Below are 13580 nucleotides of genomic sequence, written 5' to 3'. Positions count from 1 at the left end.
CAGGTGCTTTACATAAACAGGTATGTTTGATATCCACATTGATGTATTTGGACATGAATGATTTTGTGAAATCATTAGTTAAATTTGCTTTTAAGTGGCTAGGCTGCTCCGGCAGCCAGGCAGGTGCGTGCAGTACTTCTGTCCCGAGACACCAGAGCTGATTTGAGTTCCTGTTGGAGCACTTGTCCAAAAGGTCTTCAGAGCAGGTTTCTATCCCACCAGCTGACTGCCACTTAAAAGTTGGGACTGTGCAGAATTTCAGTGGCATGGTGTCATTCTTTCCATTAAAGAAAACACTGGAAGAAAGCTGTTCTTCCTCAATCTAGCAATGGACTTATTCCCCCACAGGCTGCGCTTCCTTTTTGATTTCCACAAGTGTATCTAGAACTGAAGCAATTCAAGGTACTTGCTGTTTTCAGCAAGTTCAACAGTGGTCTCTTCTTTTGTCTTCCTAAATAACACACAGTTCACCACAGACTCACCTGTAACTTCACAAAATAGTTAAAAAGTTTTACTTCTCTGCTCTCCAGAATTGCTGCTTGTTTTTCTTTAGGGGGTAGGCCTGGAACTGTTTGTCTTGCCTCAGTGCTATGGAAGAAATGAGAATTCCACAGCACTACTCATTCCCCTCTTTGTAAATTCAAATATATATTTGGCTTACCCAAGATGTTTTGTGATCCCACCTGACCCAGATATTCCCCAGGGAGGAGCGTTACCATGGGATACTGCTAAGATCTACAAGCTGCAGGTATGCTAATGCCCAGTGACTGAATGAAAGAGGCAGCTCAGGGTCTGATGCCAAGTGTCCAGGTTGTAGGAATCCTCTGGCAGGCAAGGAAATGGCCTATTTCACTTTCTCTGCTTACAGTTGGCTTTTTGTTTGTTCCTGCCCCACACTGAAAGGGGCGCTGGTGGAAAGCTGTTACTGATACAATCAGATGGGAACACCACTGAGGAGCTGCAGTATTGACAAGTAGTATGAGGATTCTTGGTGAACAAGGCAGTAAACTAGCATTCCTCAGTTTTCCTTGTAGCAAGGCCTTATATCTGGTTTGATTTGTGCAGGCTGTTGGCATCCTGGATGCTCAGTTAACACTGTAGCTTCTCCAGGCGTTTGTTACCCTGGCTGAGGGTTTGAGCTGATTTTTGCCCCAACACGGTTTGCCCTGCATTCCAGATATCACTGCATCACTGGGGGAAAAGGAAAAGCATCAAATATGAATGATGTCTAACTAGTGTGGCCATCTTAATTCATTTTTTCTATTTCTCCATGCTGCACCAGAGAAGATCCCTAAAACTCAGAAAGGCTGTCAGCTGTCACTCTAAAATTCCTTCTGCTGCAGTGCCTGGAAACACTGAAACTGGATGATCAATAAGCAGAGCACATAAATTCTGAAGTGATTAGAAGTGTATTTTGGGCTTTGGTAGGCTGATGGGGGGTGGACTCCACTGCGCCTGTACCATCTGGTGCACTGCTCTTGGTGCAGTGCCATCACTGCACACAGAGCAGCAACACAAGGCCCTTCAGAAGCAGCACGAGGGATTCTAAACTAAATCAGAGGCTGGTTGGGGTTTAGAGAGACTGTCATACAACAGCTTCCTGCCCAGGCAATTCCTCAGAGACTACAATTCCCTTGATACAAAACATAGCAGTAGTTTGAAATCTGATCTCTGTTGTTAGTGAGAAATTAAACTAAATCTGATCAGGGAGCAGTAACTGTTTCCTCGCAGTTCCTCAAGAGGATCAATAGCACCATGAGCAGTGGGGTAATTGCTACGCAGCAAAGCTATACACCGCTGTCATCGAGCTGTGCAAAATGAGACAGGTTGTTTCATGGTATGTCTAGAAAACTACAGTCTGTGGCTCTCTCGGGCCTAGCTCTGTATTTGCTGTTTTATCCAACACCAAAATAAATATGATGCAGAGCAACTTTTCAAAGGTCACTTCAGGGCAGAGTCCAGAAAAAATTATGTCTGTAAAACAATACTGTGCATGAAGTCTTCAAACGTTTAATTGAAAGTTGCTCCTTAAAGCAAGCAAAACATTTGCTGTTGGACCAGCATCGAGTATTTGGCATTTCTGTTGCACCTAAGCAGGAGCGATGCTGAGCAACGACAGCAGCCGAGGCGGCAGCTGTGTTGTATACATGGCTGCGAAAACGATCCTGTTACTGGTACTTGGCCATTGCCTGTCGACTCGCAACCACTTGTCACCCACCGGGCACCAATCCAGTGTCCAGGGGGCACAGATCCAGTGTCCAGGATTGTTGGCTCTGAAAGAAAAGCAGGAATTGAAGTGACGATGCTACAGCGCGCGGAGGAGCGCCCATGCCCCGAACACCGTCGCTGTGGCTCTGCAGCCGTGCGGGCACTGGCCGGGCAGAAGGTGCTTTCCGGGCTCAGGGCGGCGCGGGACGGCGCTCGATGCACAGGTGCGTTTCCCCCGGTGCTGGGCGGTTTTTTTCCAGCGTTCCCCAGCCGTGCCAGTCGGCGCCTTGCTGTTCACCGGCAGCCCAGCGCTCCGGACGGGATCACCGGGATCACCGGGCGAGTCCTCCACGTGGGAAGCGCATCACGGAGGCGGCTACACCCGGCTGCCCACTGCCGGGGGGGCGGGGCTGTGCCGTGCCGCCAGCCGGCTGTCGGTGCCAGCGGAGAGGCGGGGAGGAGCCGGGGATAAAGCGGGAGAAGGCGGGATAAAGCGGGAGAAGGCGGGATAAAGCGCGAGAAGGCGGGATAACGCGGAGTGAGACGGGCCGCCCCAGCGCCGCGGCTGGTGCGGGCGCTGTCGCGCTGCTCTCGCGAGAGCCGCCGCCCGCCCCAGCGCCAGAGCGCGGCGGTCTCGCGAGAGCTGCGGTGCCGGAGCCAACATGGCGGAAGGTGAGGGGGGGAGCCCGGGTGAGGGGCCGGGCGGGGCCGGGGGACTCCGCCGCTCCCGGGGCATTGCAGTGTGCGGCTCCCGCCGCTCCTCCGTGCGGGACGGGCTCGGCCCTGCTCGCGGTGGGTGGGGCAGGTCGCCCCCGAGGTGAGCGGGAGATGGCGGGGGCCGCGGGCGGACACCCCCGGGTGGGGCCGGCCTGGCGCGGGCGGCTTTGCCCCTCAGGAGGGGGCTTGGGGTTGCTGTGGGCGGTGGGAGCCGGCCAGGACGTCCCGCCGACCTCTCCCCGCAGGCCGTGGGTCAGGCGGGGCCGCAGGGGGCTCCCGCCCGTCCCGTGGGGCTCATCCCGGCGCCGTCCGGGGGCTCATCCCGGCCTGCCCTGCCCGAGTCGCCGCGGGGAGCCTGTGCTGCAGCCTCCCGGTCACTTGTGCCGAGTCCTTTTGTCAGGCTCAAGTGAGATCTGCAGAGTTCCTGGAGTGCTGCTGTGTTGCTTGAAGACTGTACGTGACACCGTTTAACCTAATGCGATTTGAAGGGACGCTTGGATTTTTACAGTTCTACTCATTTCTGCAGGACAAGCTTCCTCTTTTTTGTTCTCGGAGAAAACGGAGTCGGCAAACGGAGCTAAATGCTCAAAGTTACAAAGGAAATAAAGTTAGAGTTGCGAAAGCACAGCCTTCAACTCTTGAAGTCCAGCTCTTGGACAGTGGTGAAATTTTAGGAACACTTGTAGAATATTGACTTAAGATGGAACAGATGCTGATGGACTGGCATGCATCACCTCAGAGGATGCTGCAGTCAAGCTGGATTGATCAATCCCTAGAGCAATGCCTGACTTCTTGTGTGCTGAAATACCACTGCTTCATATTTAGCTGACCAGCCTCTTATGCTTGCTTTTAAGCCTTGGTGACCCGGTTCTGGAGGGCTTTAGATGTCCAGGTTGGCTTCAGGCAGTGAAACTTTCCCCAGTCAGACCCTCAAGGATGTGAGGCTCTGGCTCAGGGTCCTCCTCTGCAGAATTAACCAGCAGTTAATACAAGCCCTGTTTCATACAATCTATACTTCTCAGAGATTCTTCCCCAGCTTAAGTAATTCTCTGATCTTTTGGCTGAAGAAAGCACATGACCAGTGAATGATCCTGTGTGAACAGGAATAGCAAGCTGGAGTTGTTGTCACCCTCCTCGGTTCCTTGGGATGTCTTGGAAGAGGGGCTCATTTTGTCCCTGCAGACAAGGTACCAGCCTGCAGCCTCACTTCTCTAGTTAAGAGCTACGGTTGAGTCAGCTGAAAAGTGAAGGCCTATTAAGGAAGGGAGCTTGTCAAATTGTGGTTATTTGCTCAGAAGCCAAGTGCTTTTTCTCATAAGGAAGTGTTGCCTCTTCTACAAAAATCCTGAATCAGATTTATTGCAATTACTACCTGCAAATTGACTGAACAGCTTAGTAAGACAAGAGCCAAGTTGGCATTTCTAATTTCTGGGTTCTGTACCGCTAATTCCAGAGGTTTACAAGCAGGCATGGGTAAGAATTGTTGGATCAATGCTTGAATGTAAATAAGCAGTAGCTGTAGAATTTTGGGGTGGTGGCAGGGTAAAGATCAAAAGTGAGGAGGAACAAGAAAGCAGTGACTTGTACAGCCTTGGGGTGATAAGGGTTAGAGTGTGGAGCAGTGGAGCGGATAAGGAAGTAATTTGGTTTTCTGAAATACTTCACCCAGGTCCACTTCATAAATAAAAAAAGTCTGTCTGTATGGTTTCTGGGACTGCTTTGGATGGGTGGGATGGGCTGTGTGATGGGTTTCACTAGACCCTCTGGTGTTTGATATGTGTTATCTGTCTCTCATTGCCTGTTGCCTCCCTACTTGCATTCAGCTATCTGTTTGCTCTCAAGTACTTCTGTGCCTTCTCCTGTAAGAAAATAGCAGTAGCCTTTCCTGAAATCCTCTTCAATGTCTTTGATATGGAGTATAAACTTCTGCCAGTTTGTGAGATGCTGATTGACCTGCCAGAAAGCTGTTAACAAACACTGCTCTTATTTACCTGGACCATGGCTTAGAAGGAGAGGCATTTTGTATTTTCCTCTCTGCTGAACCCGGCTGAGGCATTTGGATTGATGTTTAGCCAGAGGCTTACTGGTATCTTACTAAGCCTGTACTTTCAGTGTCTTGAGGCAAGGATGGTCATTAAGTGTGTGCATTAAGAGTGTGTGTGTGTGCCTGCAGTAATTGTGCATTTTATTTGCTCACTCTTTAAGTGAGCACTTTACAGGGAAAACTGAGGCTTTGCCCTTGTGCTGTAGATGTTTATTAACTGGACATTGAGAACTCTCTTGAATGTGCATTTGAAATGTGCTGTAAGATCAAATACCGTCGTCAAGTGTAGCTGCTACCCAACATCTGTGCAGGTTGTCATGTAGAATAAGAGAAACTTTCTTTTACAATTCTTGTAACTGGCACAGTAAGCAAATACCCATCAGTCCTTCTCACTGAATTTGCAGGAAGCATATGGTGTCAATCTGAAAACAAGAGTTCTCAAAGCTTCGGTTCTTTGAGGTACTTTCACTGCTGGTAGGGATTGTCTGGGATTGCCCTGAAAGCAACAGTAACAAGCTGGATTGTGGGTCACGCACAAAGCTTCAGCTACTGCTGTTTGGGAGTTTAAGGTAGTTCTGCATTGTATCCTAGTGATTTCAGGCTAATTTGGAGCCAATGAACTGACTTTGGTAAAATGACCGTATTTACGATGTTACCTCTGGTACGGATTCTTTATTCCCACCTTCACACTCCCATGGTTTGACTGGAAGATGCAGTATTTCTGTAAGGTGGTGCATGCAATGAGCTTCGTTAGGCAGCTGCTTATTCCTAGCATTTGAATTTGTATGGCCTCTAAAAATCTCACTGGATGAACAGTTCATACACTAATTTTTGGTGCAGTTCTCAGTGTCTTTCACTCTGGGCTCCTGTCAGACTCCTGCTCTCCCTGCTGTAACAGTAGGATTTGCTTTGTGCCCTCCCAACACTCTCCTCATGGAGAAATGAGGAAGGAGTAGTTGTTCAAGGGACATGTCCTTCTAGTTCTGGGAACACCAAAACTGCATTCATCTTCAGATAGAGAGACTGACCACAGCAGGATTTCAAACCCTCCTTGAGGCTTGCTGTGGTGCTGATGGCACAATTCTGAAATCAGAATACATTTCAGTAGAAAAAGACAGGTATCCCAAAGGAGAGGGTATCTATGAAATTTCAAAGGATGAAGCTAACGAAAAGGCTGTTGAAGGAAGTACCTGCCAAACGTGCTTAAGTAGTATTAACTGAAAAATAAAATGGGATATGTTGCCTTTTGTTTATCCATTACAATAGTTGTTAAGTTAAAAGACTTATGAGGAAGCATTTGCTGCCAGGTCTGTAGAGGACAGGCTAAACAAGGTGTTCTGTCTGCAGCAGAGCCAGAGACTGATGCTCTGCCCTGGGGACCTGTGTCAGAGCAAAGCCAAGGTCAGCTGTGCTGTTGAACTTTCTACAGAAGCAAGAAGAAAACACTGATCAACAGAGCTCAGTTTCTCATTGTTTGTACTAGTGACATTTAGTAAATATTTGAGAAAAGTCGTCGAAGTATGAATTCTTAACTGGTAGGGAGTAATCTTGTAGGAACTTTCCCACCTAAAATCACTGGTTAGCTTACAAATTTATCCTCCCTGCCCCCTCTTATTTTAGGACTGGTTTGGGATTTGGCCTTACTTGAAAAATCAATTTAGTGATGGGGGGAAAATAATAAAGAACTGTGATTAATAGCAAACATATAGTTTTTGCAACTAATCCACAAATAAGGACCCAGAAGTTGGATTGGTTTTAAACAGCTGTACAGATGTTTCCTTCCAGCAGTGAAGTGTAGAGGTTTTTCTTAGAGGTGGCCTGGGTTGAGTTCAGTGAACAACTTACCCCAGCATGTTATGGAGTAACCAGTTAAGTGTGGTGGAAAAGTGAGTTCTGCAATGGGATGGAAGTACCTGTTCAAGGCTCAGATTCCCAGGTGCTGTTGCTTTGCTGCTTCTGAACTGAAATAGCCACCATGGACTTGACTCCATATGTGATGCCTTGTCAGTGGAGGGCCTCCAATGGAGGAGTGTGTGTGTCAGCAGGAAGTAGTTTTATATATTTTTGACTGGCCTTTAGCACGTAGATTCTGGGGACAATCTGTTTTCCACTGTGGCCATTTTTTGGGGAGTTTCTTAGCTGACAGGTTGAGGAGTTCTAAACAGTCAGTTAAATACTCTGAGGTAGATATGGTACATCAGCAACCTGCTCACTTGTGGTTTAAGTATCAGCTGTCAAGTCAAACAGCATCTTACCTAATGCTGAAAATATGGGTAAGAACCAGAGACTTAGTCCTCTACCCCAACTACAATTTCCACAGAAATGGACTCCCATGGCTTTAGGAGCTTTACGGCATTCCTGTAAATTTACAAAATTCAGAACTTTCTTTGTAAGTGACTTCTGTGACTGTGTTATGATTTTTCAATGTGTTTATGAAAATGATATAAAATAGAAGGTTTAATACAGGGGGTGAGATGGTCTAGTATGTGGAAGAGGAGAGGCTGTCCTTGGAGTGTTGTGTAATTAAACTACATGTGTAATCTGAGGGTTTAAGTTATCCTCAGATGCCAGAAAAAGGTGTGCATGTCTCAGCCTTGTAGTAACACTGTGTGCCTTGCAGAGGAGGTGGCCAAGCTGGAAAAGCATCTGATGCTCCTCCGCCAGGAGTATGTGAAGCTGCAGAAGAAACTTGTTGATACAGAAAGGAGGTGCAACCTTCTGGCTGTGGAGTCCAACCAGGCCAATGCCAGCGACACCTTCATCAGTCGACTTCTCACCATTGTAGCTGAACTCTATCAGCAGGAGCAGTACAGGTAAGGAATCCCCCTCTGGGGAAAGGGGAATTCCAGGAACCTTTGATTTTATTGACTGCACTAGGTCCTGGTCTTAGACGAGGAAAATTCTTTGCTGCCTGGTGTGAATAGCGTCCTGAGTTGCAGCTGTAGATGGAAGAGCATGCTAAAATCAAGTGACATTCTGTATCCAGTTCTTGAATCGAGAGCTTTAAGCAGAAGTTTGTTTCTCAGACAAGTTCAGAGAAAACTGACAATGGTCACTGTCAGCAGCAAAGCTCCCTTTGAACAGAAGGAGTTTTGACCTGGACCATACTTAGTTGATGGATTAATTACACAGTGTGTCTGAAAAACTGTTCCTTTCTTGAAAGGCTTTGTCCTTAAAACATTTTCAGTTCTGTATTCCAGTGGTGTGTGTAGAAGCCTGATTAATTTGGCTTGTCTGGTTGTATTGGTGATGTATGTGACTTAGTGATGCACTGTATTTTTGAATCTCAAAACAAAGTTATGGTTAATGTTTTCTTTTCTGTAGGCATACTAAGGATCCTTTCCGTATTCTAGATCTCTGAGCTGATTCAGTTCTGAGACTGTTGTGATACTTATCAATTTCTTTGCTGTTACTGAAAGCAGTGCCAATATAGTAAAGAAGTTTAGTCATGTAAGGGAAAATCTATTTTAGTTAAAATTTCCTTGCACCAGCATCTCTTCATGAGCCTCCCTGAGAAAAGGCTCTGTGCTTGCAAGAATTTACTGTAGCCTGCTGGGTAAAAGATTTGATAGACAGTGTATGTCAGAAGAGTTGCAGCACTTTATTTCTGTTCAGCTTCTTAGCTTTAAATGCATAGAATAGTTGTCTAAAAGGGCCTACACATCACAGAATGAGAAAGGTAGCAGGTCCCAGTGCAGGTTTCATTAAGTAACATCTCGGTGTTGTGCTGTAGTTTATAGCAGTACTTTGATTTGGAAAATGGTCTGGAAAGCACACCTACACAGTCAGAACATTTGCAAGCCATGGGACTTCAAAAAGAGCAGGTCAGGTATTTTCTAACTGCAGTGGATAACCTGGTATAAACGGTCAGGATGAAATGGGTGTTGTTGATAGCTGGTCTCCGGGGAGCTGGGGATTCTGCCTTGCACTCAGACTACTGTCAAACAGTGTTGTTCTCTTGCTGGTCTTGCCTGAAAGCGTTGGTGCTTAGCTGACAGTATTAGCATGGACACTGTGACATAAATATTTAACTTCAAGATTGGTGGCTTTTCCTAACTTCCACAATAATTCTCTTGCTGTTTATTCTGAAATGGTAAAAAAACCCAAACCCAACCAAGTACTTGAAGTATTAATGACTCACTGCATTTCTCCCTAGAAAAATATGGATTGCCATTTGACAACATGTTTTACTTAACCAATTGTGTTTTAACGTCCCAAACAACTTGAACCAAAATCGTGGATATCATGACATAGATACTGTGGAGATGCTGAATCTGTACATACCTAAGTGCAGGGGAAGTCTGCATAATACGTGTTTGTGCTTTTTTCTCCTATCAGTGATCTGAAGATAAAGGTTGGGGACAGGCACATCAGAGCTCACAAATTTGTCTTGGCCGCACGCAGTGATACATGGAGTCTTGCCAACCTTGCCTCAACAGAGGAGCTGGATCTGTCAGGTCAGTCACTGCTGAGTAATGTGATGCCTCATTGTCTTTAGGGTGACTTGTGAAAGGGCCTGTTGGGAGAAGGTTGCTTAAGTGCCTTTCAGTCTAGTGCTGTCCACTCAAAGTGGTGCTTAATCTGTTGATTATGGAGCTCTTGTTCTGAAAAGTGGTAGTGAGCTTGTGAACTGTGTGCTAGGGGTAGTTAAGTCAATAACCTGCCTTCTTTCTCTTTAACAAACAGGGGTTGAGATTGGTGGCCTGTTTGTCTTTTCTAGAGTCAACTAAACGTAATGAAAAACAAATCTATATGGAGGAGCTTGACTTCTTCCTTTGTGAGGAAGGACAGGGCTTTTTGAGGTAGTGTGCATAATTTCTCTGAAGCGTGTCATGGAAATACTTTGCTGCTTGTTAACACAGTGTGTGTGGGAAGTGAATGCAAGTACTGATGTATTCTTGAAATTGTTTGCTTTGGCACTTTGATACCTTTGTAAAACAGGTGAGGAAGAGAAGTTTTCTAAAAGACCGTCTTCTACATGAGCATTTTGTTTTGCTGTAGCTATTTCTTGCGTGTACTTACACTGAGCAGTGTTTCTGCAGATTGAACTCTCAACAGGCTTTTCTGTACTTAACAGTGTAGGACAGCCTTATACAATTAATTTGTGAGCAATAAAACCAGGTATGAAGTTAAGCAGGCTTGCTGACTGGCATGTTGAATATTAAGCACTGGCTTCACTTTCTGCACTTAATCTTATCATGAATTCTAAGTACAAACAAACTGGAAAGTAGCAAGTCACAGCAAGCTGGTTTTATGAGACAGCGTGGGCTTCCGTGCAACATGATTTGTGGATCTTTCTGCAGGCACAAGAAAACAGATGCCAAGGAGTTTTGAAACTGCTATGCTAACAAAAGCTATTACTAAAAAGCTCTTATGTTACTTGGAGTGTCATTCCAAGTGGCAGTCCGAAGCGTTTCTAGCTCCACGTCTAAGCTAGTCTGAGAATGTCAAATGTAACTGCCGTCTTACATGTTTAACAATGCAAACACTACTTGAATGTGTGCTAGTAAATGATACTTTCCACTGTAAAATTGAATTACTGATTTTTTAATAAATTTGATAAATGGCACAAGGATTACCTTATGAAGTAGCTGGAGCAAGCAACAAGCTGTTCCCTGGAAATGGTTTTCTTAAGAGGTTCTCTTAAGAACTTGCAAGCTAAGATTGCCTGAATCTTATCTTCAGAATGCAGGCAGCATTTGAGATTGAGTGTTTTTAGAGTTCGTGTAATCTGTAGAATTTTCTAATCTTTAAAAGAGTAGAAAGAGATGAACACATGTTCTCTTACTGAGAGGGAGAAAATGCACTCTTACCTCTGCCAAGGCAGAGCTGATAGTACATCTCAAGTAGGTTTTCTGATTGCTTCAAGTTTGGCAAAAAATACTTGTCTTACTAAAACCTTGTGATTCCTAGGAGGCAGTCTGCATGCCAAGTACTGCTGCTACTCTGCAGATAATCTGGGCCAACCCTCCATCTAAAGGAGATGTTTTAGGATGGGTATTTTGGTGTCTTTAAGGTTTTTAATTTAAATTTTTTTTAGAAAAACAAAACAGCTCAAAGGACTAAGGTTAATTTTTTAAATGAATGGTATTTCTGTTGTTGATCTGATCTCCTGAAGTTATTCTTACCTACATCCTTGTAAGATGGATTGTCATTTTAATTGTGAGTAGGTGACAAAGGTCCTTGGCCACTGGGCTTGAGTAGTGTCCCATGGTGTGATTTTCCCTTTTATTCCCACTGCATAAAAACATCAGTTTGTGATCAGTCTTGTAAACACCTGAAATATAACCAGCTCCTTAAACTGGCTCTTCTACACTTTTCCTAGAAGTGGCTGCCAGCAGTTTGAAGTGCTTTGTAGTCACTACCAAAGTGTAACAAGGTGTAAATACCTTTGTTGGAATGCAGCAGTTCATAACATATGGCTGTTAAATCAAAAAGGGAGATTGTTCTTGTCAGATGTGGGTGTGCATTTGGCCATATGTGAGGGACCAAGGAGCATAAGGGGCATCACTGGTCCCTAAATATGCAACGTGGGTGTAGCAGATAGCTCCCTGCATTCTGCAGTGTCCCACTGTAAGAAGGTTTTCCTGCTTGGTGCCAGCATTGTTATTCATTTCAACTTCTGACCAGTTTCAACATTTTGAACTAAGTACAGTTTCAAAACAAGACCATCTTTTTATGGTAGCTGTGACTTTCAGAAGTCAAAGGAAGAGCAACTACTAGGATAGGTGATTGCTTTTAGGTATTTTATTAATCCTGTTGCTCCCTGTACCAGATGCTGACCCAGAGGTAACCATGGCAATGCTGCGGTGGATCTACACAGATGAACTTGAGCTAAGAGAAGATGATATCTTCTTGACGGAGCTTATGAAATTAGCTAATAAATTTCAGCTCCAGCTGCTTAGGGAAAGGTGAGTCTTAGTAAATATACCTGAACTCTTAAACCTTGTTTGAACAGAAATAAGATGATAGCTGCTGGCAATTGGATAAAATTATACTTTTTTCAAAGTCTTGAGCTTTTAATAATACAACATGACATTCAGTTTATCAGGGGAAATGAAGCATTGTGCTACAGTTAAACTGTAGCAGATTTCTCATAAGTTTTATGTTTACTTTGCAGTTCTTCTCCCAGTCAAACTAATAACCCTAATCTGGTGTTGAGAGGAGATAGTAGAATAGCATCAGGTTCAGGAGAGTTGCAAGAAAGGAATTGTTAGAGAATGCTAGGAAGTCAATGGCAATTAGCTTGGTATTAAAGTGGCACAGGTGAAAGTTTTGTAACTTCTGTGCATCTTGTGCAACCTTTCTTCAGAAATAGGGTTAATGTACAATGCTTTCACGTTCTGAGACTGTGATTACACCATGGTATTAGGGGCTAGGTTGTTATATTGAATTACAGAGTGTTCTAAACCATTTGGAGTTAGTGAGAAGCCTGAATGTACAAATTGAAACCTCGTCAAGTTTGTACAACTTCAAAGCCTTGAATTTAGTCAAAGTACCCTTTAATTGAATAATCCTTTGCCCAAGGGGTATCTGTAGCAGTACATTCATAATCTATGATTTGTATGCCTTCAACATGAAGCAATTAAATTGCTGTCAAGTGTTCTGACCAGAGAAGCTGAAATCTGTAAGGCCAGTGCTAAAACTGCTTCAAGCCTTGTACCAGCCCAAAAGCTGCCCTCATGTTGTAGTGTGAACTTAGCAGTTGGCTGGTTGATGTGTAGGATGCCATTCTCAATTATGAGATGTTTTTGTAGTTACAGAATCATTGAATAATGGAATTGTTTAAGCTGGAGAAGACCACTAAGATAGAGTGGTCAGCAGCCCAGCACTGCCAAGTCCATCATAAACCATGTCCCCAGGTGCCACATCTACACACCTGTTAAATCCCTGCACAGATGGTGACTCCACCACTGCCCGGGGCGGCTGTGCCAGTGCCTGACCACCCTTTCAGTGAAGACATTTTTCCTAATATCCAACCTCTACAACCCCTGCTTGTGATCACTGTTGTACTTGTAGAGATACACATCTTCCCTACTTCATAGTAGTGAATGAACTGCAGTTTGTGCCCTTGGGAGAACTGGGATGGATCTCTACTTGCAGACTGCTGCAGTGTGGTGTTATTATGGACCTTGGCTAGGTGGGCTCTGATAGAAGTCTGCTCTTATGGAAGAAGTCTTCTAGGACTTCTGACAAAAGTATGTTTATGCAGTTTAGCCTTATTAAAGCAAGTCCCTGCTATATTCTACTGGTATCTGTAGAAAGGAGTCTTAGGACTCTCTTATAGCATGGGAGAGTGATTAAGTGAAGCTTTTTGGTTATTGACACTGGCTTTCCTGTTTTGACAGATGTGAAAAAGGAGTTATGTCACTCGTTAATGTCAGGAACTGCATCCGTTTCTATCAGACTGCCGAGGAGCTCAGTGCCAGCACACTCCTCAACTACTGTGCTGAGATTATTGCTAGCCACTGGGTGAGTTCTGGCACAAGGAGGCAAGACAAAAAATGTTTGGACATCATAGGAATGTAATAGTAGAATTTTGCTTACCTTACCACACTGTCTAACCTCAGTTAGTTGGTCAATTGTCTTGAGAATGTCTTGGTAGGGGGGA

At 44.8% G+C, this 13580-nt stretch overlaps 1 protein-coding gene across 3 annotated transcripts in view; it reads left to right on the top strand.

Annotated features, from left to right (window-relative positions):
• The first annotated feature begins 2787 nt into the window (after positions 1-2787).
• ANKFY1 (ankyrin repeat and FYVE domain containing 1) overlaps positions 2788-13580 on the top strand; it is a 31779-nt gene continuing 20986 nt past the window's right edge. Inside the window, exons 1-5 of one of the 3 annotated variants that reach the window (XM_048324580.1) lie at positions 2788-2880; positions 7590-7782; positions 9308-9426; positions 11745-11880; positions 13318-13441. In XM_048324580.1, the coding sequence (XP_048180537.1) occupies positions 2871-2880; positions 7590-7782; positions 9308-9426; positions 11745-11880; positions 13318-13441 (582 nt within the window). In that variant the 5' untranslated portion in view covers positions 2788-2870. Of the gene's footprint in view, positions 2881-3032; positions 3332-3391; positions 4113-7589; positions 7783-9307; positions 9427-11744; positions 11881-13317; positions 13442-13580 lie in introns of those variants that run through there. The other 2 variants (XM_048324578.1, XM_048324579.1) reach the window with 2 other exon arrangements.

The sequence above is a fragment of the Corvus hawaiiensis genome, chromosome 20, assembly GCF_020740725.1.
Source record: "Corvus hawaiiensis isolate bCorHaw1 chromosome 20, bCorHaw1.pri.cur, whole genome shotgun sequence".
Classification (NCBI taxonomy): Eukaryota; Metazoa; Chordata; class Aves; order Passeriformes; family Corvidae; genus Corvus; species Corvus hawaiiensis.
Note: the sequence above shows the minus strand (reverse complement) of the source record. Positions and strands in the feature narration are given on the sequence as shown.